At 55.7% G+C, this 25,775-nt stretch overlaps 3 protein-coding genes across 3 annotated transcripts; all 3 read right to left on the bottom strand.

Annotated features, from left to right (window-relative positions):
• Positions 1–8,433: 8,433 nt before the first annotated feature.
• On the bottom strand, positions 8,434–10,418 carry GALR3 (galanin receptor 3). The gene is made up of 2 exons (XM_006890216.1): positions 10,043–10,418; positions 8,434–9,193 (listed from the first exon to the last, which is right to left on the bottom strand). The coding sequence occupies exons 1-2, from the start codon at positions 10,399–10,401 to the stop codon at positions 8,434–8,436; spliced, it is 1,119 nt and encodes a 372-aa protein (XP_006890278.1). The 5' UTR covers positions 10,402–10,418.
• A 5,080-nt stretch (positions 10,419–15,498) lies between these two features.
• Positions 15,499–23,247, bottom strand: GCAT (glycine C-acetyltransferase). Its single transcript, XM_006890132.1, has 9 exons — positions 23,028–23,247; positions 21,698–21,828; positions 18,782–18,883; positions 17,896–18,042; positions 17,163–17,317; positions 16,941–17,023; positions 16,613–16,784; positions 16,173–16,294; positions 15,499–15,650 (listed from the first exon to the last, which is right to left on the bottom strand). Exons 1-9 carry the CDS (start codon positions 23,221–23,223, stop codon positions 15,499–15,501), a joined length of 1,260 nt encoding a protein of 419 aa, XP_006890194.1. The 5' UTR covers positions 23,224–23,247.
• Positions 23,248–24,815: 1,568 nt separating this feature from the next.
• On the bottom strand, positions 24,816–25,524 carry LOC102850041 (histone H1.0-like). The gene has a single exon (XM_006890133.1). The coding sequence runs from the start codon at positions 25,398–25,400 to the stop codon at positions 24,816–24,818; it is 585 nt and encodes a 194-aa protein (XP_006890195.1). The 5' UTR covers positions 25,401–25,524.
• Between the last annotated feature and the right edge of the window lie 251 nt (positions 25,525–25,775).

Genomic DNA, 25,775 nt, shown 5'->3' on the forward strand with positions numbered 1-25,775 from the left:
TTACAACTCGGAAGTCCGCATGCAAGGCAGAGGTGAAGTAAGGAACTGCTAATGAGGTTTTCCGTCAATTCCAACAACTAAGAAATAGAAGAGTTGGGACCTCAGAAGGCTTTTAGGATGAAATAATAGGCTCTTGTGTCCAGGAGAAAATGAATATACTTTCCAGTAATGTTAATGCTCACCCGCAGCTCTTCTGGGAGGATCTAAATTGTTGAAGCATCCTCCTTTGTTTCCAGCTGGGAGCTGGGGCATGTCAGTCCTGTCAGCCACGAGGACCTGATGTGGCCACCCTTGGCCAAGTGTCCTTCAGATCCACACTTAAAGCAAGTGAGTGGGAGCTTCCTCTCTACTCCCTTGCCTATCTGTGGCTCTCGTCTGTGGTACTGTCTACTGAAGTGGCCCAGCTTTCCACAGTGGAAGCAATTCTGACCTCCTTTATTACCTTTGGGTGGCACTGTTTATGAGTAAGACTTCTTTTCCTGACACAGGCCCTAAACTGGCAGCAATAGCTGCCCCAATAATTTTGGCCATTCTCTGGTCTTTTCCCTCTAGATCCCAGTTGTTAAAAGAGGGAAAAATTTAAACAAATGTATAACAAAAAATTTTGAACATTGTAATCTTTTAAACTTAAGGCTAGAAATATTAACATCATTTCCAATCCAGAGATACATGTTCTAATGCAGTTCCTATTTTCCATAAATGGTTTTGGTAAGAGGAATGTTGTGCATTTCCACTATTCCTCCTCCATGCCATGATACAGTGTTATTAGCATGAGTAGTTATAAATCCATTGCCATCTTTATTCTAACAATTCTTTTTTTCAAAATTTAAATTTGTTATTAATTTCAGTAAAATTTTACAGAGGCTTTGGATTTCCATTCATTCATTGTTACACATTTTTCCCCTCCCAAGGCTCTCCCCCCACCAGAAGTTTGTGACTTCTTCCCCAGACGCAACACACTGGTGCATTTGCAGAGCCAAGGGGCCAGGGTGTGCAATCCTTGGTAAACTGCGCAGAGATGACTGTATTCCCAGGCCAGCCTGACGGCGCCGTGGCTGACTCCTCACCAGCCCACCCTCGGGACCCACTTGGAAGGGCGGGCACAGCCCTGACCGCATTCTCTGTCTCTGGTTGCCTGCCACCCACTTGTGGTCTCATCCATCAGTGGCCTTGTAGCACTGAACAATCTCAGCCTATTGGCTTCACCTGTTGCCAGCCAGGATTTCTCGTGCACCCCCAAGTCCATCTGAATAAGCAGGCAGAGGAACCTGGCCAGGCTGGCTGTTGCGATGAGTCAGAAACCCACTGTGGGAGAGCCCTTCACTGTTCCAGACAGGAGCAGGAGAACACCTCGAAGCTCCTGTTGCTGGGGCTGAGTTAACTGAAAAATGGGGGAGTGAGGAAGAGCCCGGTGCTGATTTATTCTGAGTGCCCCCCCCTTCATCCTCCTCAGCTCTAGTGACCTAGTGGGTAAAGAGTTTCACTGCCAACCCAAGGCACCAGCTGCTCCAGAGGAGAAAGACGGGCAGTTTCCTCTCCTGCTGTGAAAACCCGGTGGAGGCTCAGCTACGGGTTGGTTCTCATGGGTTGGCAATGAGGTTTGAAGGTCATCCTCCTCAGAAACCCTCCTGGGCACTTGTCAAGTGTTAGGTGATGCTCCAGGTGCAAGCAAGTGGGCAACATCCCACCCTTGCCCACGGGCACAAGCAGGTGAGGCATTTAGAGAAAAACATTGAAATTCTCAAGAGTGCCCAGCAAAGGGCAGATTTACCAGGGTCCCCCAAGCAGGTGCCTGGGCCAGATCCGGCCTCAGAGCTCGGGCAGGTGGTGGCTACCATGCCTGGACTGAGCATGCCCACCCCTGGGTGTCCTGCAAAGGAGGGTGGGAGCCACTGAGCCCCCCACGTGCTGAGCCCTGTGTGTCAGCAGACGCTTTATACCACCCCCCAGTTTAGTCAGCTGGGAAGTGTTGGGTAGGCTGGTTGTAATGTACACATACACAGGCAGGTAAAGTCACGTGAAGTCAGACCACTGGCACCTGTCCCTACCCCTAGTCTGGTGGCCCCTCTGCCAGTTTCCAAAACATCTATGTCTCCAGTGTTTCTGGGGCATGGTGGGAGGAGCTCACAGGACTTGGCTGTGGGAGTAGCAGGGTCCCTTGTGTTCAGTGTCCTGGGGTGAAGTTGCCTCTTTTCCCAGGGCCACACGATGCCATGTGCTCAGAGGCCGCCCGGGGAAAGAGAATGGCCACGTGGTGGTGCTGAGCCGGGCTCTGTTGGTGGCTGTCCCAGTTATTAGAGCCTCTGAGGGGAACGTACTGGCAAGCATTGAGGTGCTGGGGAGCCATGTCCCGAGGAGGGTTGGGAAGGGAAGAGGGAGTAGCAGGAGCCAGAGCTGGAGGCAGAGGACAAGCACAGATGGCCCTGGGACCAAGGAGCACAAGGTTGGGTCCAGTGGGGCTAGACGACTGACTCAGGAAGGTCTGAAGATTTGCCCAGCAGGCAGGGACAGCTGAGGTGGGCTGGGAGCTCCATTTCGGGGTCCACATGCACCTCTGATCCAGCGCAGCAGCCAGCAGCTTGGCTTCTGGCCGGGAAAAGCGCCTGTTCTTGGTGCAGCCTCTGTCTAATATGGTTAACTCCTTAAACCATTTGGATGCTGAACCCAAGCAAAGGCCAAGAAGTCTGGGAGCTGGGTTGACGTCTGGGTATTCTCACCAAAATTCCTGTCTCCCCAGTTAGGGTCCCAAAGCCTGGGAGGTGACTCGCTGAGAACATGGTGTCTGGAAGGCGGTGGGGTGTCCTGAGCTTGCTCACAGACAAGGAACCCCAGACGTGGGGCCAGCCGGGTGTCCTATCAGCCTTCCGTGCACGGAGGGCAGCAGCCGGTTGCTTTTCCTGTCTGGCCCCACTCGGTGGTTCATTCCCTCTGTGGAAGCTAGAGAAGCACTTGGCAGTCAGCTCGCCCGGAGCAGGGTGGGAGGGGTGTAGAGGTGAGCCTCCTGGGAGACAGGCCAGCCTGGGAAAGGCTTTGACACACTGAACCCAGCCAACAGCTGAATATTTCTCCTCTGGCTGAGGCCCTCACATGGGGCCTGCTGGGACAATCCCTCACCTGTGCAGGAGTTTGGAATGAAGATGCTGAGACAGAGAAGTCACCGCTACTGTGTGCCGGAGTCAGGATTCACACCCAACACTGGCTCCAGACTCGGCCTGAGCCCTCCACAGCATCCCCTATGAGCTGACCTAGCAGGCCCGCCTGGTGGCCAGGCTATACCTCAGCCAGCACCACAGCTAGCCAGAGCCAGAGCTGCTGGGGTTACAGGTGCTCCTCTAGGAACTCCTCTTCCCCCTTCCTGCCTTTCCTCCTGCTTCAGCGCCTCCCCTCCGTCACACAGCCTAGGTCACCAAAACAAGCGTGGCTTCAAGCAGCTGCTCCACTAAATCAATCTAGTCACCTGAAATCAGAAATGATCCGGCCCTGCTCAGCCTGGCCTCTGGCCCCGTGCCAGATTGGATCCTGCCAGGCGAGCCCAGCAGTAGGCCTGAGCAACTGATGTTCATTAATAGGAAACCTCGGAGTGGTTAATTGGTGTTTATTTCCCTAGGTGCACACCTCCGAGTTGACTGATGAGGCTGCAGCTGCCAGCCCCAGGCAGAGGGAGGAACTGGCTAAGAGGACTGTGCCCGGGCCCTTCCCATGGCCAAGCTCCAGCTCTGACTGACTACTGCATGAGGAGAGAGAGAACCCTATCTTTGTACATTCAGTCCCCCTCACCCTGCTTCCACTGCAGCACGTGCATCTGAAGTCAGACACACCTGCTAGGCCCCCAGCTCGGGAGCTGGCGCTGTGATCTCGGGCAAGGCCCTTGGCCTCTCCAAACCTGTTTCTCCATTTTCTGCAGCAGCAAACTCTAAAGCAGATGAAGCACATATTCCAGGGTCAGGCATACAACAGATGTTCAGTATCTTTATCCCTGTGGACTCTCAGGTGACCCGTGGGCCCTTCAGTCTTATTTTTTTTGTGTGTGTGTGTACCATCAAATCAGACCTGACTGGCACAGGAGGAGAGTGCCCCTCCTTTTCCAGCAAAGCATCTGGTGGATTCGAACCACATATCTCTGGAATTGCAGTGCAGCTTCTGGAGGCCCCTCAATCTTAATGTCAGCATCTTCTTTCCAAAACCATGCCCCCTCAATTGTCATCATCCGTCACCCAAGCCAGAAGTGTGAGCTGTCACTTGGACATCTCTTTCCCTCCTCACTCTCAATATTTACTCACCGAATGCCAACAACTGCACTCTGTAAGTCTGGCTTTCCATCTGTCCACACCTCTCCCCACTGCCACCATCTTAACTCTGGATTGTCACAGCAAGTTCCTACCTGCTCTCCCCGCCCAAATTCTCCTTGGACGCTCCCTCCGCACCCAAGCCTACTGAGGACATTTCTAAAGAAGGAAAATGACTTCCTGTGTTGTCCAGCATCTCTCCTCTGTGCAGAGCTTTCTGTGGCTCCCCATTGCCCTCGGGACAAAGCATAATCTCAGTCTGAGATGTGACAAGCAGCTTCCTTTGGGCCAGGTCTTCCGCGACCTCTCCTGCATTCCCTGCTGGTCACCCTCAGGCAGCACGCTGACTCCAAGCTGGACACCACCGTTTCTATCTCTTCCCCACTGTCCTGAAGAACTTCAGGACCTGCACAGTGCCAGCCCCTCCCAGAAGTCTCTCCTCTGGGCTCCCACAATTCCCTGTGCGTCTGGAGCTCTTTTCCCTGCAGAAGAGCCCTGTGCCAGGTGGTGCTCAGATATGAATGCAGCATCACGTCCCTAAACAGGAGAGGGAGGCTTCAAACAAACTGAAACTGCAGTCTTCAGACCTTCCTCCCTTCAAGAGGGGCCCTTCCCTGGACCCTCAGGCTGCCCCAGGACCAGCCCAAGTGAGCTCTTCTGGACACTGGGTGGCAGCAACCCGCCTGTGCTCCACCCCCACTCCTCAGTCCCCTCTGTCACCACTGGTCGCTGAGCATTCAGCTAACCAAATCATCAAGACCATCTGCTCTTCTGAGCCTTCCATTAACCCCCTGAAGTTGTCCCAGGAGCCTCGGGGGCCAAGCCCAGGCCCAGTGACAGGGCATTAATATTCTAGGCAATAATAATTTCACTGGCTCTCAATGGCTTTCCTTGCCTGGACCCACCCAGCAACCTCTGGATTGGTCTCCTGGCTTGTGGTCTGGCCCTTCCAACCCCACCTTCTCCAAACAACAACCTGGGGGGCCTTGGTGAGGCTGTAGGATGGGGTTCCAACAGCAAGCATAGGCGGTCCTCCCACTCTCACAGCCTCCCTGTCCCCCACCACCTGCCCCCAGCTTCACCAAGAACCTGCTTAACTCCACGAGGACCAGGTATTGGCACAAGCTTTCTTCTAGCTGACTGTCCTCCCACGTTCTTCCAGGACAATGCTTATTAACTGTCACCTCCTCTGGGATTCCTGCTTGGATTGCCCCAGGAAGGCAGCACTTCCCGACCTGCATGTCCTTCTGTCTTGCTGTCATCTCGTTGGTACTGTGCTTTCTTTCGGGGTCTGTCTCTCTGGCCAGGCTGTGAGTTCCCAGGAAGCAGGCATCAGGCTGCCTCAGCTGCCCTTGCCTTCTCCTCAAAGCCTCACTCAAACGTTTTGAGGACATAGGAAAAGAAAGGTAGGGTGTGCCTCAGCTGGCACTTCTGTCCTTGGGTATCAAGTGTCTGCGCTGTGTCAGCTATGTGCCAGGCACAGCTGCCTCTGCCAGGAGTGGCCCCAATGGGCGCCCCACTGGGCGAGGGGACCCAGTGCTGCAGCCAGACTGAGTGGACAGGTGCCCATCAGCCAGAAGAACAGAGGCCTGGCATTGAAGGCCACTGTGTAGAGCTTCCCATCACCAATCTCCTCACCAACCTCCTTCCCAGGCCTGGGATTTCAGGCAGGTTCAAATTCTGGGTCACCTCCTTCCCCTTGCCTCATCCCTCCCTGGAAGTAAACCCTTCTGGGCTAGTCACCCATCTGTACCACAGGTAACTGTGAAGGAGCAGTTGTGTGGCAGGGCGCTTGGACCCCAGTTAAGCCCCTCCTGGGGGATTTTGGCCCTGACTCCCACTGCAGAAACACTGGCGTTTGGCATGCAGTGACCCTGTCAGCTGTCAACCATTTCCTGATGCTGTGTGGGCTTCCAGGCCTCAGGCCGGGTTTGGAATCCTAGTTCTGGTCAATCGGTCTCACTTCCTGAGCCTCAATCTCTTCCTCTGGAAATGGGGATAATATCAGGCCTGACAGGGCTCTCGGGAGGCCAAGGGCAGCATGAGTGATGACCACAGGGCTAGGAGACACACCTGGGCGTGAGGAGTGGGCAGCACCCTCACCCACCCCCCTGCAGAGAACAGGCCTCTTGCGGGGATCCTAGGCTTCACTGGGGACCCCCGTGCAGAAGCGTGACAGAGAGCAGGGGCTGGCCCTGGCTGTGACCCCTTGAAGTGGCGCCTCTGGAATCAGGGTCTCAGTCTCCCCCTCTGCGGGGTGGGAGGCAGTGATGGGGCATTTGGCATCTGCCTCCTGTCCGCAGGGGCCTCCCCAGGGTGCCCAGATTTGCCCACAGCCTCTGAAAGAGTCCAGGGGCGCCATGGAAGCCGGGTGTCAGTTCTCAGCCCAGAGCTCATAAACATTATTGACGTGTGGCAACGGTGCTGCGGGGGAGGGAGGCAGGCAGGTGGCTCTGAAACCATTGGAGCTGATTGATTGGTTAATTAGTGGGTTTCCACAGCAGTGTGAGGGACAGGGAAGGAGGTGGCCACAGGGCAGCTGGACGACTGGGAGGCCAGCTGGGGCTCAAGAGTGTCTGCATGCTCAGCTGAGACCGGAGCACTGAAGAGCTGAATGGATCTGGCCAGGAGTGGGATGAGGGAATGTGAAGCCCGGGGGATGGCCAAATGGGCCCGCTGACCCGAGGACCAGAACTTGATCAGGAGACTGCCGAAGATGCAAGGAGGCAGAACATCCAGCTGGTGTGGAGAGCTGCTCGTTTAGGCAAGAGGGATGACACAGAATCAGAGAGAATCAAGACAAGTCCCGGAAAAGTGAGAGGTCTAAGTGACGGAGGAGGAAGAGCAGGGAGTAGAAAGGTGGATAGTTATGGGGCTGAATTCAGCCTCTGCCACTTACTAGCTGCGTGACTCAGACAAACCACCAAACGTCTCTGTTCTTTGATGTCTGTATCTGCGTTATTGTGTGACACCGAATTGTCTTTCCACTCCTAGTGACTGCAGGTAACAAGAGTAGAACTGTCCCCACCAAGTTTTCTAGGCTGTCATCTTTTTAGAAGCCAATTTCCAGGTCTTTCTGCTATGGAGTCTCTGAGTGGGTTTGAACTCCCAACATTTCAGTGAGGGAGCAGCTGAGAGCTTACCTGTGCCTCACAAGGGCGCTATTATATCTTTAAAGCAGGGCTAATCACAATAACTTGGCAATGCTGGTTTGAGGATTAGACTGAAGCACACCAGGATGAGTGGCATCACCTGGAAAGGCCTTCTGCTGTGGTCGATTCGGATCTGTAGCGATCCTATGGGCCCATTGGGGTTTCCACAGGGACCTCTGGTAGCCTAATGGGTAAGGAGCTGCGCTACCAACCCAAAGGCTCTTGGTTCTAATTTACCAGCTTCTAAGCCCAAAACAGATGGGCAATCCCCCATTAACAGCCTGTGAAAATCCGCTGGAGGGTCCCCTAGGAATCAGTTCCCACTTGACAAAACAATAACAACGTTTTCAAGGCTATAAATCACAGATTTATAGCAGGAGCAGAGCAGTGGAAGCAGAGGCCCCCATCTTTCTTCCGAGGAAGTGTGCTGACCGCCTGAGCGCCTCATGAATACATAATCCCAAACACAACTGCTATTGTGTTAACCTTACCGCCCCCCCCCCCCCCCCTGCGTGGGGCCAGAGTAGAACCACCCTGCAGGGTTTCTGAGGCTGTCCATCTTTGCCCAAGTGGATTGCTGCTGTCTTCCACAGCTGGTGGGTTGGAATCACCGCCCTTTTTGGTTAGCAGTCAAAGGTTTCAACCGCACAAATGTCTATGAAAATATTGGTGTGTAAAAAAAAAAAAAAAGAAAAGAAAAGAAAATACCAGAGAAGGACTTGTGACAAAGAAGGGGTGTGGTACTGAGTGCTGGAGGAAGTGTAACCTATTTGGAGGATGGGCAGAGGGACTGGCTCATGAGGGAGTCTGGAGGTTATGCCGCTAGGGGGTTGGTGCCCCAGCTCAGCCATCGCGGCACCAAGGAGCTTGGGCAAGTCGCTCAGCCCTCTTGAGTGCTCTTGAACTTCGACCCTTCCCCTAACCTTGAGGTGTCCTGCCGTTGGGGAAGAGTAGAAAACAGACAGACGGGTACCCAGCAAAGTAAGGAGCAAAGTTTATTGGTGTCCCGGGAGAAACAGGGCCGGTTCTCCCTGTCCAGGGCGCGCAGCCTCCTTCTCGGGGCCCCAGGCCGCCGGCAGCCTCCCGCGAGGCCGAGCGTCTCCGGAGCAGCCGGCGGGGTCCGAGGAGGCCGGGCGGACCCGGCGGAGAGCTCGGCGGGCGCCCTGGGGGCAGCGCGCGCGGCGACGGCGGCCGCAGGGCCACAGGCGGCGGAAGCGCGCGCGGAAGTGGCGCGAGGCGAGCGCGTAGACGAGGGGGTTGAGGCAGGAGTTGGCGTAGGCGAGGCAGTGCGAGGCCAGGCGGCAGGCATAGGTGGCCGGGCTGAAGGCGAAGCGGCCGAACCAGAAGCAGAGGATGAGCGCGTGGTGCGGGCCCCAGCAGAGCGCGTACACCGCCGCCACCGCCAGCATGGCGCGGCCCGCGCGGCCCGTGGCCCTCCGCCTAGCCTCCGCCGCCGCGCCCGCCGGCCCCACGGCTGCCCACAGGAAGCACAGCGTGCGGCCGTAGGCCAGGCTCACCACAGCCACCGGCAGCAGGTAGCCGGCGGCGAAGGTGACCACGTCGAGCGCGCGCCGGCGCGCGTCCTCCCAGGCGGGCACGCAGAGCTCAAGTGCGCCATAGCGCACGGTGCCGTAGTAGCTAAGGTAGGGCGCCGAGAAGAGCGCCGCCAACAGCCAGACCAGGCCCACAGCGGCGCGCGCATTGCGAGGGGTGCGCAGGGCCCTTGAGCGCAGCGGGTGCCGCACGGCCAGGTACCTGGAAGCGGGAGCCTGGTTAGCGCTCGGGCGGCGGCGGGGGGCCCTCCCCGCGGCGCCCTTCTACGCCCCCTACACTGACACAAGTCTCTACCTTGGCCTCTTTGTCTGAAAAATGGGGATGACAGCGCGCCTTCCCTCCGCGGTAATTAGGGAGCAGAGCGCTTAGCGCTGAGCCTGCAGCCTGGCACCTAGCAAATGCTGAGTAAGTGGTCGATGCTATTGAATGCAACCGTTTCACGTGCAAAGGAGCCCTGGTGGCGCGACGATTAAGCGCTCGGTCGGTCGGCTTATCAGTTGGAACTGACCCAGTGGCTCTGCGGAAGAAAGTGCTGGCGATCTGTCTTGGTAAAGATTAGTTTACAAAGCTCTAAGGGGCAGTTCTACTGTAGCCACATGGGGTCGCTGTGGGTCGAGGATCCGCACCACAGGCCCCCAGCAATAGCTTCTGTATAGGTTGAATGAGAGATGAGAGAAGTGACTGGCCCGAGATCATTTGCTAAAGAATGATGAGAAATTTAATCCTAAACCATGAAAACAGGTGTGAGCAGAACGTGGGCCAGGTGCGGGCCATAATAGTTGATGAGTTCATTCATATATCTCTCCTGTCATTCATTGCATGTTTAGAGAGCATCGACCGTGTGCCAGGCTCTGTGTGGGCACAGAGGACAGAAGTGCCCTGGAGATGTTAACAGTGAGGCTGAAGAGGACTACAGATGGTCTCTGCACGCACACCTACAAACGTCTGGGAATTAGTGGGGGGACAGCAGACTTCTTCCCGCAACCCCACCCCCACCTTTCTAAGGCTCTTGAGCACCTGTTCGAGTCCTCCCTCCCCAGCCCTGCACACCTGTCCACGGAGACAGCGGCCAGGGTGAAGCTGCTGGCATACATGGTGAGGTAGATGAGGAGGTGAACGGCCTTGCAGACCAAAGCCCCAAAAAGCCAGGCATCCAGCGTGTAGATGGCAGCCTGAAAGGGCACACAGCACAGGATGAAACACAGGTCGGCCACGGCCAGGTTGAGGATGAACAGGTCCGTGGTGCTGCTGGGCTCCTGCCAGGCACCTGGGCCAGGCTGCAGCAGCACAGCCAGCACCAGCCCATTGCCCACTGTGCCCAGCAGGAAGATGAAGGCAAAGACCACTGGCACTGCCACGGCCCCCACACTTCCTGTACTGTCCAGCGAGATGTTCTGGGCATCGGCCATCTCCCCATCAGACAGGCACCTGGAGGAGAAAAGGTGGAGTCTCAGGCAGGAGCCCCTAGCTCTGGTCACTCAGTGCAGGTCAGTTCCCTCAGCCTGAGATTGACTAAGTGTCCTGGGCTAGACGCAGTGGACACCGGGGAGAGCGAGAAAGTCATCAGAGAGCCCCTGTGAATCCCTGGAATGGGGGTCCTTGGTTTCTTACGGACAGCTCTACAACCCAGGGCTTGGAGGGCTGACAGTAGTTAATGGACAGCTCTGCTTCATGGAGCACGTGCAGTGTGAAGACATGGTGGGCTAGGGGGGCAGCCTCAGTTCCTGGAGCTGGTATACTCTCCTGCCTTTTCACTGAGGTTGTGAATACAGTCAGGGGAGGACCCTTCAACCTGGGTTAAGAGCCTTCATCAAGCTCTGAGCTGTACAATACAGGTGACATTCCTGAGTCACTGAGACAGTCCAGCCTCAGTGTGGTGCCTGCAGTGGGTCAGGTGGGAGGGGTACAGATCACTCCTGCTTTTGCCCATGAGGAAACTTGGGCTCAGAGTGGGACATGAGAGGCCAAGGTCATGCTTAGAGCAGCAGACCTGGGACTGCGGCCCTGTTACCCCAACTCCCAGGCTGGCGGCTGAGCGGAGTCGGTAACAGGTGGCGCCTCTGACAGCCTGCATGTGAGCGCAGCGGGTGCTGACACCCTCACCCTGCTGTGCCCCACAGTGCTCACCAGCTACCTCTCAGTGTGGGGACCTCTGGGGTAATGAGACAGATTAGGGGGTACAGGGAAAGAGAGGGGGAAAGGCAAGATCTCCTCCTGCCCCAGCACCCAACATGCAGCACCCCCAAAACAAAAAAATGGCCCACACTCACCCTGACCCTAGAGCCTGGGCCCCTGCTTGGTCCTGGAGGAAGCGGCCAGGCGGGGGCTCCTCCTGGCTCAGCCGCTGCCCCTTGGCGCCTCCCGGCAGGTCCAGGTCCAGGGCTGCCTCTTGCCGCTCTCTCTTCTCCGTTAAGGCCCCTCCTCTCCTCTGCTGAGCTGACTAGGGCACTCCCACCAGAGTGGCCACTGGCCACCTCCTCCTCAGCCCAATGTCCCTGGGCAGCATGCTCTCTGCCTGGCTCCTCTCTGCGTTGCCTTGCCTCTTTCTCTTTTCTGCAGCGAGTAACCCATTGATCCCACTCTCAGAGATTTGCTTTCTAGTTAACCCCTCCATGCCTGGGGCCCAGCCCATTCCTAGCCCTCCAGTTCGTGTTCCTGCCAGTTCTACTCTGTCCCTTCAAGCAGGGCTTCAGATCCAGTGTCAGATAATTTGCCTTGGATGGGGCGTCCCAGACTGGGAGATGAGAATACGACTCCCCTTTCTATAGGAGCCCTCCCTTACTCCTGGTACTGTGTGCTCCCCAAAACCCATCCACCTCTCTAAGCTTGTTTTAGGGGTCCAGTCTGGCTGAAAACCAAAGGGTTTGGGTGTCTGTCCAGTGTGACTTTATTTAGTCTGAGGAAATAGGGAGCTGGTGATGGTTCTAGAGCAGGGGATATAATGTACTTATTTCTTTTGTAGGAAGATTGCTATGACCCATGGTGAAGGGATGGACATGACGTGGAGAGATCTGATGAACAATCCATTAGAAGCCTCTTGTTCGGGCTGAAGAGGCTGATAGGTTTTGGTGAATGACTGTGTGAGTCAGTCATGGGTTTCTGACTGCACGAGCCAGAGTCATAGGCTTCCAGAGAATTCCAGAAGCGAGTTTCTGCAGGGTGGGGGCTCTGGATTCAACAAGGAGGCTGTTAGAAAACTGAGCAGAGCAGGTCATCAATGTGGGTGATAAGGAAGGTGAGGGAAGGAGTGGTCTTTCTAGGAGCTGAGGAGTGGGGGGGATTTCAAGGGAAAATCGGTGAAAATTGAAAATTTAACAACAGGGACAATGCTGGAGGCAGAGCTCAAAACCCCAGCCCTGAGAAGACACTCCTCAGAAGCAGGTGTTGGTGGGTTCTGGGGGTTCTGAGCAGGGCTCAGTCAAGTCTATGCCTCAGCCCCCAGCCTGAGAAGTCACTCCTCAGAAGCAGGCCCTGATTGGTCCCCGGGGTTCTCTGCAGTGCTCAGAGGGGGTCTCAAGTCTATGCCTTACCCCCCAGCCCTGAGAAGAAACTCCTCAGAAACAGGTCCTGATGGGTCTCGGAGGTTCTCAGCAGTGCTCGGAAGGGTCCCCCAAGTCTATGCCTCAGCCCCCAGAAATCACTCCTCAGAAGCAGGTCCTGGCGAGCTCTGGTGGACTAGTGGCAAGAAGCTGCACTGCAATCCCCAGAGGTGTGTGGTTCAAATCCACCAGATGCTCTGCTGAAGAAGGAGGGACAATCTCCTCCTGTATCAGTCCGATTTGACGGTACACACATTAAAAAAATAAGAAAAGAAAAAAAGAAGCAGCAGCAGGTCCTGATTGGTCCTGGGGGTTCTCAGCAATGCTCAGAGGCGTTCCCCCAAGACTATACCTCACCCCTCAGCTCTGATAACTAACTCCTCAGAAGCAGGTCCTGATGGGTCGTGGGGGCTCTTAACAGTGCTCAGAGGGGTCCCCCAAGTCTATCCCTCGGCCCCCAGCCCAGGTACAGATTCCAGCTCCTTGATTCAATTCTCCTGGTTCTGGAATTTAGGCTGGAAGCAGGGACATGCTGAATTGAAGAACTTGAGCAGCTGACCTGGAGTCTCCAACCTAAATTCCAGAACCAGGAGAATTGAATCAAGGAGCTGGAATCTGTCGCTGGGTTCCATACCGACTGACTGGCTGGACTCCAGCGAGAGTGCAGGAGCCCTGGTGGGTAGTGCATGCTGGGCTGGCCAACCTCGAAGGCCAGTGGCTCGAATCTACTAGGTACTCCAGGAGAGAAACAGCCCCTAAAACCCCTCTAAAGGGTCTGTTTACTTCAGTTCAGACTCAAAGGCAGTGTGTGTGTGTTGCTGTTTTTTTATTTTCTGGCAGGGAAATTAATGTACTGTTTGGCTGGGATGTGGCCTTCTTGAAGCCTGAACCTCAGCACCTCACTAGAAGGCCCCTTCTCCAGATAGGGCTTCACAGGACCCAGGGCAAAGAGCTTCCTGTAACAGCAGCAGAAAGGCTCAACTGATGGTGGGCATCTGGGGAGGAGGGACATGGGGCTGAGGTAGGGGATGAACTAAGGCCCCCAGTGTGCCCCTCTCCGCCACCTCCTCCAATTTTGCTACTAGCAGCCCTGGAGCCTGCTGGGGACAGCAGGTATTGGGAGAGGTCCCTAGAGCTTTCAAGCTGGCATCAGCCCCTCAGGCACCTATGACTTCTTCTGGATGGCTGCCAGCAGAGACAGGAGCCAGCAACTGGGGGATCTGACCCAGCAGGATCTGACCAGCAGGGATGTGACCAGCAGGAATCTGACCCAGCTGCTCACCAGTGGGAGGCAGTGTGCTTGCTGGCCGATTCTCCTTGTACCACCTCACACAGATTGTGACATGTGGCCTCTTGGCCACTCATGGCTTCCCAACTTGACTTGGCTTAAGCAGGGCACACCTCCCAAGCGTCAGGCTGTGACAGAGGACCTGGCACCAGGTGCCCTCTGAGGTGGTGGCCTGCAACTGTGTGAACCATGTGGCTGTATTCTTCTTAGGCTTGGCCTGCATTCTGCCAGCATCATCCCAACCTCAGTGCTCCTGGGTCCTCAATTACGAGTTCCTGCACCCCAGATCTAATGCCTGGCTCCATTCTGCAGGACCTTGCCCAGACTGTTCACAGAGGCAGAGCGCTGGGCTGGGCGTGGGCGTGCTGGAAAGGCAGGCTAGTTCCTTGGTGTTAGTGAAGGGCCCTCATCCTCTAGTCCCCCCTCCTGCAATCTCCCAGCTTTCCAAGGCCACACCAAGTGCACTGCAGCTCCAGTCACCCAGAGCCCACCCACTCCCTCTCTGGAGGGACCAAGGGCAATGACTGTGGTGAGGGGAGCTCTTCCAGCTGGGGAGCGGGGAGCACAGAGTGAAGGAGAGAACTGAGGGCCTTGGCAGCAAATCGCTGGGCCTGGCCTTGCCTGTGAGGCCGGCCCACCAGCTGCTGCCCAAGGCCTCGAGGGGGCGGGGCGGCCAGAGCTCGCTTCGCCCCCTGGCGGTTGGTCATCCAGCCACTGGGCCTCAGTGAGGGCTTGAATGTAACATCACTCAGATGTTAACATCGTTCCTCTCGGGTCAGTGGGGTTAACTGTGTGCTGGAGAAGAGTACTGAATATCCCACGAACGGCCAAACATACATGTTTTAGAGAAGGTGCAGCCAGAGTGCTCCTTGCCGGCAAAGATGGTGAAGCTTCATCCTTGGAGAGGGACTTCACGCTTGGAAAGGTGGAGGGTGAGACCCTCACCCAGATGAACTGACACAGTGACTGAAGCAGTGGGCTGAAGTGTGTCAGAGGTTGTGAGGATGGCACAGGACAGCACAGGGTTCTGTCCTATTGTTCGTAAGGTCACTATGAGTCACACTGGACCTACAGCACCTAACAACATAAACATAGGGAATGAGAAGTGTCCAAGGCTAGAGGCAGGGACAAAGGCTCCGAGAATGCCCAAGGCTCCTTTAGTCATGACCACCATCCTGGGTCCCTGTTTTCTTTGGAGTCTCAATCATTAGTCTCTCCTTCTGAACATGGGTCTGGGAATCCCGTCTTCTTATCTGGGCAGCTGTCTGGCAAGTCTATGCTGGGGAACAGAGGGTGAGGCATTCACCATGGCTTGACCGTCCTGGACGGTGGGCATGGAAAAGCTGCCCACACCTGAAACAGGCAGTGGCCTCTGTGGGCCTTCATGCTACCCAGGCCCCACCTTAACATGGCCGATCCGCGGGGCCTCCCAGGATCCTGCCTGCAGTGTGCCCAGCTCCTGCCCAACTCTATTTAGCTGCAGGCCGCGGGGACGGAATAAAAGAGACACGCATTCCAGCTGGTCAGCACTCTTTGTTTTACACTCACAGCTGTCAGAGGTCACGGGCATATCCACACCCAGACCCAGGACTCTGGTTTGTGGCTTGGCGCCTCTGGCCCGGGCTCATCAAAGGCCCCTCCGTCACTGTGGAGGAAGGAAGGAGGGAGGTGGTCTGCGCTCAGGGCAGCGCCCCGTGCAGCCTCCCCACCTCCACGAAGGCCTGCACGCAGCGGTCGATGTCCTCCTCGCTGTGCACCGCTGAGATCTGCACGCGGATCCGGGCCTTGCCCTTGGGGACCACAGGGTAGCTGAAGCCGATGACGAAGATACCTGGGAGGGCAGAAAGTCACCTGGGCTCACCAAAGTCACATGGGTTCAGGGGATGTGACACTCAGCTCCCACTTCCCTGAGGCCCAGAGGACAAGGGAGCCAGCAAGGTCCCCTAGGGTGGTGGCCTGAGGCTCTCAAGCTGGTCCAGGCAACAGCAGGTAAGGGAGGTGTTCGGAGTCCAGGGGCTCCCCTCCCTTTCCTCATGAGGTCTCTGTTGTCCTGGTCCCCTCACCTTTTATTTATTTATTTATTTATTTTTTCACATCAGACGGGTCGTGTGCCTGTTTCATAACAAGGTTTAAAGAGTGGCTCAGATCATCCAGAAGAATGAACCGGAAAAGGATCCCTCACCTCTTTTTATTTTTTTATTATTTTGTGTGTGTACCGTCAAATCGGATCTGACTGGTACAGGAGGAGATTGTCCCTCCTCCTTCAGCTGAGCATCTGGCAGATTCAAACTGCGAGCCTCTGGGATTGCAGTGCAGCTTCTTGCCACTAGGCCACCAGAGCTCCCTCCCTCACCTCTCTTGAGCATGTCGTCAGCCATCCGAGATGCCAGCCGTGCATCGCCCAGCATCACGGGGCAGATAGGATGACCGGCTCCTGAGATGGTGAAGCCGGCGGCTTCCATCTTATTGCGGAACCTGCGGGCAAGAACCGAGCGTCAGTGGCAGCTGGGGTATCCTCACCTGCTCCTGGGGGGCATGTGGGCCAAGATCTGTCTGCAGAGGGACAGATGGGAGGGCACGAGAGGGAGACGAGAGCCATCTGTGGAGAAATGACCCACAGGGGTGGTGGGAGGCCGACGGAGAGAAGCCGAGGAGGTGGGCAGGGAGCAAGCAGGCCGACCCTGAGCTGCCTCCACAAGGTGACAGGAGCAGACGCGGAACCCGAAGGCACTGAGCCACAGGCTGGGGCCACGTCTCCCACCCCAGCCCGCCCTGTCCCCCCAAGGGCTGCACCGGTGGGTCTTGGCAGCCATTGACTGGATGATGGCATTGCTCTCCATAAGCAGATCCAGGGCCTTGGCGGCACAGCCGACGACAGCCGGTGGCAGGCTGTTGGAGAAGAGGTAGGGCCGGGCACGCTGCCGCAGAAGGGACACCAGCGGCGCTGGCCCTGTCGTGTAGCCCCCTGAGAACGAGGGTGGTGGTCAGAGGCTAAAAGAGTCATCCTACCCGAAGCCCCTCCTGAGAGTGTGAGGCACATGCACCCCTCTTCTCTGCAGTCCTTGTCTGCCCATCTCCTCCCTTCATGGCCTGGCAGGTGGGTGAGGGGACCTGAGGGCACCTGAAGCTCCACCCAGCGCCTTCCCCAGTGTGGAGTTGATGATGGTGACCTGGTCCATCACACCCAGCAGCTCGTCGGTGCCCCTGCAAGGGAAGGCGCCGCTGCTGCCACAGGCCGCTTGAGAGCCCAGGGATCTTGGGTCGCTGGGGTGGGAGTGGTCTCCCTGTTCTCCACCCCCCCTCAGAAGCCCAACCCTGAGCCTCAGGCGGTACACGAACCCACCGTCCGGTCGGCCCCAGGAAGCCAGTGGCGTGGCACTCATCCACGAAGACCAGGGCACCATATCGAGAGGCCAAGCGGCAGATGTCCTGCAGGGGCGCGATGTCACCGTCCATGGAGAAGGCCCCGTCAGTGGCCACCAGCCGCAACCGATGCTTCTGCAGGGGACACACAGGCAAGATCTGGCTGGCACAGGGAGTGGGGATGCACCTCCCTCCCTGTAACCATTTCTGCACTGGGCACCTTGTCTAATGCGCAGCAGAGATGGGCTGGCAGCACAACTTTCTACGGACTACAGATCACAGCTCCCCTGCCATGCAACGAGGGGAGCACACGATGGCCCCCAGTGGCGGCGACAGCCCCCAGTGGCGGCAACACGGCCTCCCTCTGCTCTGGCTCCAGCCTCACCCAACTCTTCAAGGCAGACTGAGCAGTATTTAGCTGCAGGCAGAACGGTTCACTCTGTGCAAGCTACAGGAGGGCAGGGTAGAGCTGGGTCCATTCCACATGCCCGTCACTCCCTTATATCCAGCAGAGGGCCTGGCACAAGCTTCCTCAAATTCAAGGCAGCGTGCTACAGTGGAGTAAGCAAGGCTGTGGGGTCTGAGGGGTTTGAGGTTGAATCCTGGCTGTTTGGTTTCCAGGCTGTTTGTCAGTGTGAGAGGAGCTGGCTTCTTTTCCTTCACCACTGGGGACTTGAGGCTGTGCCTGGCACTTGCCGTTGGGCTGCACCCACCTGGGCCTCCTGCAGCTTGGCCTCCAGGTCAGCCATGTCCAGGTGGCGGTACCGGTACTTGTGGGCCTTGCACAGACGGATGCCGTCGATGATGGAGGCATGGTTCAGCTCGTCCGACAGGACTGCGTCCTCTGGGGTCAGCAGGGCCTGGAGGGAGGCAGTGCGAGCAGAGCTATCACCTAAATGACTAGAGGTTCTCTATGCCCCTCGAGGTAACAACAACAATATAGTATTTTGCAGAACAGTTGCTTCTCAGTGCTGCACAGTATTCCATTGCATAAACGTACTACTTTTCTAGTCCATTTGTTTCTAGGGAGCTCTGGTGGCCTAGTAGCAAGAAGCTGCACTGCAATTCCAAAGGCACATGGTTTGAGGCCACCAGCTGCTCCGAGGGAAAAGGATGGGCAATCTCCTATGTAATCAACTGCCCCTGGAAACCCACTGGAGGGTCAGCTATGGGTCGGTTCCGACTCTATGGTACACAACAACAACTGTACATATGACAGCTCACAACCACCACCCTGCCACCCCCAGCCTCACCTCCCCAAAATGCCCCAGAAGCTGGTCTCTGCAAACTCCAGGACCTCTGGCCTTGGAGCACCAACCTGGTCCAACCCTGACTTCTGCCACCAACCTGGTCCAACCCTGACTTCCGCCACCAACCTGGTCCAACCCTGACTTCCGCCACCAACCTGGTCCAACCCTGACTTCCGCCACCAACCTGGTCCAACCCTGACTTCTGCCACCAACCTGGTCCAACCTTGACTTCCCTAAGAAATGGGTGTTGGAGCCCCAGGCAAGAACCCAACATCTTGCTAGGATTCTCCTGAGGGCTCATCATGCAAACCTCCCAGGCCCTGGCAGACCCCATCCAGCCTCCACGCACCTCAAAGAGGCCAGCGTTGGCATCGAAACAGCTGGGGTAGAGGATGGCGTCCTCCCGCTGGTGGAAGCAGGCGATCTTTGCTTCCAGGTTCTTGTGGATGTTCTGAAGAAAAGGAACAAGACAGGAGTTAACGCCTGTGGGGCCACGTGGGTGTAGATCTGAGGACAGGCGCTTAGAAGGCCACAAACAGAGCCTGGCCAGCAGCTCCACACCAGGGTCACCCCAGAGGCGACAGGGCCAAGGCAGATGAATTCTGTGAGTGACTGGGGGCTGGCTAGATTCCTCTCCCTTCCCTGCCATTCATTTCGTAACGAGGGCTAATGGAGTCATTTTAAGTACTGCGAGGAAGAAAAAAAATGTTTTTCCTCCTGTCCAGCTGAGTGCCATTTTTGGTGGTTTAACGGCAAAGAAAACTACTTAAGTAATTGTGGTCCATTTGGGTCTCTAAGTGTTGGGTTGGAAAGCTGCTGAGTTGCGCTGAGGATGGTGTTAGAACATGCCCCAGCTGGCAGTGAGGGGCCCCCCGCTCTCGCCTCCAGGTTTTGGAAAGGACAGGGACCCTGATGTCACAGCAGACTTCTGACTCTGTGCATCCCGACGGGCTGTGTACCTCTCATTTCACTTCCCTGGGCCTCAACTCTAAAACGAGGTGAAGAACAGCACCCATCCATCACACAGGACCAAGTGCTGCTAATCCAATTGTGGTGCCTTTCTGGGTTTTTTGTGGTTTTGTGTGTGTGTGTGTACCAGCGAGTGGGATCTATCTGATTGGCACAGGATATCGTCCTTCCTTCTCCAATAGAACATCTGGTGGATTTGAATCTGAGGTGCCTTTCTGGAGGTTCAAATCCACCAACGGCTCTGTGAGAGAGAGATGGGTCATCTCCTCTCCTGAGATTTACAGCCTCTGAAAATCTGCCGGAAGGGTCTACAGTGAGGGGGTTCCGACTTGATGGCAATGAGGGAGTGTCAGTAAGTATTTGTAACATACAGGAAACAGTACCCTTGGTACCAGCAATCGGGGAAATAAGGTGACACATTCCACTGAGAAAATCTGCAGTTAGGGACCTCTCCAGATTACTGAGGAGTAATGATGTCAGCTTGAGGAGTGCGTCTGATTCAGACCACAGTATTTCCAATCACTTGATATGCATCTGAGGCTGGACAATGACTAAGGATGACAGAAGAACTGATACCTTTGAGCTATGGTGTTGGAGAGTAACACTGAACATCCCATGGACGGCCAAGAGAACAGACATTTCTTGGAGAGGGTGCAGCCAGAGTGCTCTTTGGAGGCAAGAATGATGAGGCTTCGCCTCACTTACTTTGGGTATGTTGCTAAGAGGGGCTATTCCTTGGAGAAGGACATGATGCTTGGAAGGGTGGAGGGTCAGCGAAGGAGAGGAAGACCCTCAACCAGGTGGATTGACACGGTGACTGCTGCAATGCGCTCTGATGTCTTAGAAGTGTGAGGATGGCTCAGGACAGAACAGGGTTCACATTTTTTTTTGTTCATAGGGTTGCTATGATTCGTATTTGACTCGATGGCACCTAACAACAACAGCAGCAGCAATGCCACAACCACCACAGGAAACAGTCCCTGGGCCCAAATAAGATATTATTTAAGTTTCATGTCAAAGACCTCTCTACAGAATAAAAGAGCTAGCATTTATTGGACTTCTTCAGTGCCTGGTTATGTACGCCAGGCTGTTGATGGAGACGTCAGCAGTTTGGATCTGTCACTCACCCCTCCAGGTGCAAGGTGAGCACTCTCTTCCCACGAAGGTTTGTAGCCCTGGAGATCTGATGCAGGGCCACCACAGGTCAGAAACAATGTGACAGCCAGGAGTCTGACATGCTCTGCTGGCGTCGGGGTTAAAGCACTCAGCGGCTGAACCAAAGGTCAGCGGTTTGAAGCCACCAGCCGCTCCACAGGAGGGAGGTGAGGCAGCATGCTTTCGTTAAGATTCACTCACGTCTGAGGAGTCTGCTCTGACCCATATGGACCCTCCATTGGGTGTGTGAAGGGGAGTGGACTGGCCGCCTTTCTTCCTCAGGGCTCTTGGTGGATTTGAGCAGCTGGAGGTGCGCTGCCTCTGGGATAGCAGTGAGTGCATAGGCTCAGAGTGAGTCAGAGTTGGCTTGTGGGGTGGATACGGTGGATGTACCCCGCCCTGGCCTGAGGCGGGGTATGCTACTGTGATGCTGTCGAGTCAGAATCGACCCTTCAGGTTTTCAGAGGCAGCAAATCCCATGGGACGAGACTGCCTATCTTTCTCCTTTGGAGCAGCTGGTGGATTCACACTGCCCGCCTGTGGGAGGTGCAGCTTCTTACCACTAGGCCAGCAGAGCACCTCCTTTTATGTATATTTGATTCTCTAAAGGTGCAGCTTCTTACCACTAGGCCAGCAGAGCACCTCCTTTTATGTATATTTGATTCTCTAATTTTTTTTTAAATTTCATTTTATTATTTTTTGTGAATGTACCCTCAAATCGGATCTGACAGGCACAGGAGGAAATTGTCCCTCCTTCTCCAGCAGAGCATCTGGTGAATTTGAACAGTGCACCCCTGGGTGATTCTCTAATTTGTAACAATCCTATTTAGAGTTATTAGTTACAATTTTCCCAACAAAGGAGATTAAAGCACAGAGCTAACAAATGGCAGAGTGGGGAACCAAGTTGAGGACCCTCTGTCCCAAACCCTGCCTTCTACCCCTTCCTCTCTCACAGGCGTACAGGTGTGATGAGCCCTGTTCTACAGGTGGGGGAATAGATGCCCACAGAAGTCCAAGTCCAACATTTCTTGCCAGCTACCTCTGAGCCCAGAGCTCAGGGAGACACCAAGCTGGCTAAACCCGCCCTGCTGAGCACCTGAAGTGGACAGCTGAGACCCGAGCCCTCCGGCCCTCTTGGTACCTGGGTCCCACAGATGAAGCGGACAGAGCTGAGGCCGGCTCCAAACTCCTCCAAGGCCTGCAGGCCGGCTTGGATCACCTCAGGGTGGCTGCTCAGGCCCAGGTAGTTGTTGGCACAGAAGTTAAGGATTCCTGAGGTGGAGGAGAGGAGGCAGGCAAAGCTCAGAGTGTGCCAGGGCCTGGAGCGATGGCAATGCCAGGCCCCGACTGAGAGGAGAAATGGACCTGGTCTGCCTTTGAAGAGCTAACAAGCACACAGTAGGGTGTGTCCTGGCTGAAGAAACCATGCATATCACAGAGAGAGAGGGTGCCTGGGACCCCTCTTTGCGTTGCTCCCTGGAGAAGTTACTCTGGCTGTGAGTAACCTTCTGCATGGTTTCTCCTGCCTCTGACATTCTCATCTGGGCCTCGGTTTCCCCAATGGTGAAGAAAAAGGTAAGTTCAGAGGTGGTCCTCAAGCATCATTCAGGTTATTTAGCCACCTAGCATAGAACTGAATCCAAAAGTGGGTGCCTTGGCTTGGCCCCTGATTTCTGAAACGGTGGCCTCAAGGAGCAAACTGTGGCCAGAGGAGAAGATTCACACAGCCTGGGAGAGACAGACACTGAGTGAGAACTAGGGTCTCCTCACTTCCCATCTTCTCACCCCCTCTAGGAAGGCTGGGGCAGCAAGGATCCCTGGGACTTCTGTTTTACAGATGAGAATAGTATAGTGCAGGACAGCGTCTGTGCCCCATTCCTGGGCAGAAGGAGCTTGACAAGAGGGAAGCCTGGCTGGCGTTGCTCCTTTCGGTCACTGTGACTTTGGCAAAAAAACCGAGCCCTCTGGTCATCTAGCAACCTGCCCAGTTCCAAGATCCCAGAGGGCTGAGACTCAGGCCAGCTCTGCCTGGCGCTGGCTGAGGACTTAGTGCAAGCCATTTCAGATCGCTGAACTTCAGCTTCTTCATGTGTGAGATGAGCTTGATTACTCAACCTCAAGTTTTGCAGGGCTCCACATGCAACAATTACCAGAGGCCTTCACAAAGCAGCCTCTCAAGAAATGCAAGTTTTCTCACTGCCGCCTACACACCACCCTTCCAAGTGTTTAAGGGTGCCACCTGCCTGGGTTCCTCTTTTATCTCACTGCCTTGAGCTCAAGGGCAGATCACCTGCCGCTCTGGAAACTGGTTTAACCAGGCTAAAGTAAATACTGGAGACCCACGATAAAGCTTTGGTGGAAAGGGGACCAGAGGCTACGTGTGCCGGTGGTGTCCCCTCCACGGCATCCACGCTCGCTTTCCACCGCAGCGCGGGCCCTCGAATGCCCCGGCAGGGCAGAGGGGGTGTTACCTCCTGAGACTCCGTCCACGTGGATGTGGGGCCCCTGGCGGGATGTAATCACCCGCTCGCTCTTCCAGGTGCCAGCCTCGCGGATGCCCTCCAGCTCCCCTTCCAGGACGCGGCGCAGTTGGGCCAGCGCCGACTGCGCCCGGTGGCCGAAGGGGGCCCCGGGGCGCGCAGCGCGCAGCACGCGCGCAGCCCACATAGCTTGCGCCCGCCCGCACCCACTCGCACCCTGCGCGCAGCGGCGCGGTCACGTGCTGGGGGCCGGGCCCCGATAGCCAATCGGGGGCTGGGGGGGCGTGGCGAGAGGAGCGGGCCCGGATTGGAGCTGAGCGCGGGGAGGGCGGTCCCAGGGCCGGGCGGGGCGCAACAGGACCCTCCAGACTCCCTCTTTACTCCCACCCCCCTCCTCTGCCTCTAGACTCCCCTCTAGGGAAGGGGCGCGCTCTGGACCCCAGAAGCATGTTCCATACCCTGCGGGTTTCCCACTTTTGGCCGCGCTTTTGAAATCTGTCCCCCATTCTCCAGGGCAAAGGTCTCCAGAAGCCCCCCCCCCCCGACTTCTCGCCTCAAACGTAAGAAAAAGAATACACACATTCTTTCCCGCCCCCCCAAATTTTATTTTAAAGTCTAAAAATTACAAAGACAGCAAGTTCTTCCCGGCACAAAGAACACTTAACCAAAAAAAAAAAAACAAACCAAAACCAAAAAAACCCCTTTCCTATTTTATGAAAAATAACTGTACAGATTTTTTTCTCCTAGCTCCTGGATGTAAAATATAAGTACTAGCACTAAATATATGCATATATATATATATGTATATATGTACACACATAGGTCTAACTGTAAAACTACTCAGCAAATTCAAAATTGACTGCAGTATGTCTGATGTCCACTCCTCCCCGCCCACTGCCTCCCAACCCCATCTACAGCTACATAGAAAAGACAAGTAAAAAGAGGTGTCGAGGTTTCTAGTGTCTGGTGTCCCCAGGAGAGCTCTGCGCCAAACCTAGCAGAGCCATCTCCTTGCAGAGGCAACGGAACACGGAGGGGAGGGGATTCCTTGTAGGATACAACTTACCAATTACATGGAAAAACCCAGGTATCAAGGGGCCATACAGAGGCACTTGGCTGACTGACTTCCCCACCCTTCCCACAAAGTTTCCACTCCTTTTTTCCGTGGGACTTTTCCAAAGTCACCCTCCATCTCCAATGGTGAGCTCTTGACTAGCAGAAGAGGGATCCAACTTTCTCCCCTCGAAGTCAGTTCTGTCTTCCCTCACCCCCTAAACAAGAGACCACTGGGCTACCAAGTCATGACAGGAAATTGGATTTGCACCCAACTTATTCTCCCCTCTTTGCATCTCTGCCTCCCATAGTCTGGCTCATTAAAGGTTCTGAAGTTCCCAAGGATGTCCAATTTCCAGAACATCCACTTGCCTTAAAGATGACTCCTATACATCAGTCCCTTTTGCTAGCCAGAAGGGCCACCTCACCCATTCTCTCAACCCTGATCTAACTTCATAACAAACCAACCACCCAGATCCCCAAACCCATAAGTAGCTTAATAAGAAGTTACCAAAAGTAAGAACATGCTCATCTTTAGAGATGAGATTCATTGTTGCTGTCGTTGTAAGATAAAGAAAAAAGTTGACAAGTCCCAGTTCTGTCTCTTTAGAAAGTCACATATAAGGAGACCAAAGGGTTGCAGATGATGATCATGGGAGAAGAAAGGTACAAAGTATTTACAAAGGAAGAGACAGAAAGGAGTGTCCAAGGAGAAAGGCCTCATTGTCACTTCTTCTTGCTGGACCTCTTGGCACTGGACTTGGCTTTGGGCTTCACTGATTTGGCCTTCTTGGGCTTGGATGCCTTCACCGGCTTGGCCTTGACAGTCTTGGGCTTTTTGGCTTTCTTGGGTGTGGCAACCAGCTTCTTCTTGGCTTTCTTGGCTGGGGTGGCTTTGGGCTTCTTACTGGGCGCTCTGGAGGCAGCCTTCTTGGGTTTGGCTGCCTTCTTTGGGGTGGCCACCTTCTTGACTTCCTTCTTGGTCTTCTTGAAGGCCACCGATCTCTTGGGCTCATCGCTCTTGGCCAGCCGGAAGGAGCCTGAGGCACCCACCCCTTTGGTCTGCTTGAGGACCCCGGTGGTGACCAGGCGCTTGATGGACAACTTGATCTGGGAGTCTGCATTCTCTCCCACCTTGTAGTGGCTCTTGATGTATTTCTGGATGGACTGGCGCGAAGAGCCAGCCCGGTTCTTCTCCGCCTGGATGGCAGCCACGATCATGTCTGAATACTTGGGGTGGTCGGTGGACTTCTTGGAGGCCTTGGCCCTCTTGGGCTTGGCCGTAGGGGCAGAGGTAGAGTTCTCAGTCATGGCAGTCCGCCTGGTCCGTCAGTGGATTGAAGAAGGTGCTTCCACTGGAGTCAGTGCCCGGTGGAGAGCAGGAGTAGCCGGGCTGGGGGTCTGCTCTCGCCCTGACCACCAGGCCAGCCCGGGTCCGGCTGGCTCCCTCTCCGGCAGGCGCGGGTCGCGGGAAGGCCGGCTGGCAGTCTACGTGGCCCGGCCCCGCCGCTCCGCCGCTCCGTCGCTCGCTCGCAGCGCCCGGCTGTGGCTGTGCCTCCGCCTCCTCCGCCTCCCTTTCCCAGCTCGGCGTCTGGCGCGCTGGCGGCGCATCCGGGTATTTAGCGGCGGCGGGCGGACCGCGGTGAGGACAGGACTGCTGGCTGCCTGCTCCCGGCCGGGAATGGC

The sequence above is a fragment of the Elephantulus edwardii genome, unplaced genomic scaffold (genome assembly GCF_000299155.1).
Source record: "Elephantulus edwardii isolate Elephantulus edwardi_28Jun2011 unplaced genomic scaffold, EleEdw1.0 scaffold00086, whole genome shotgun sequence".
In the NCBI taxonomy this organism is placed as follows: Eukaryota; Metazoa; Chordata; class Mammalia; order Macroscelidea; family Macroscelididae; genus Elephantulus; species Elephantulus edwardii.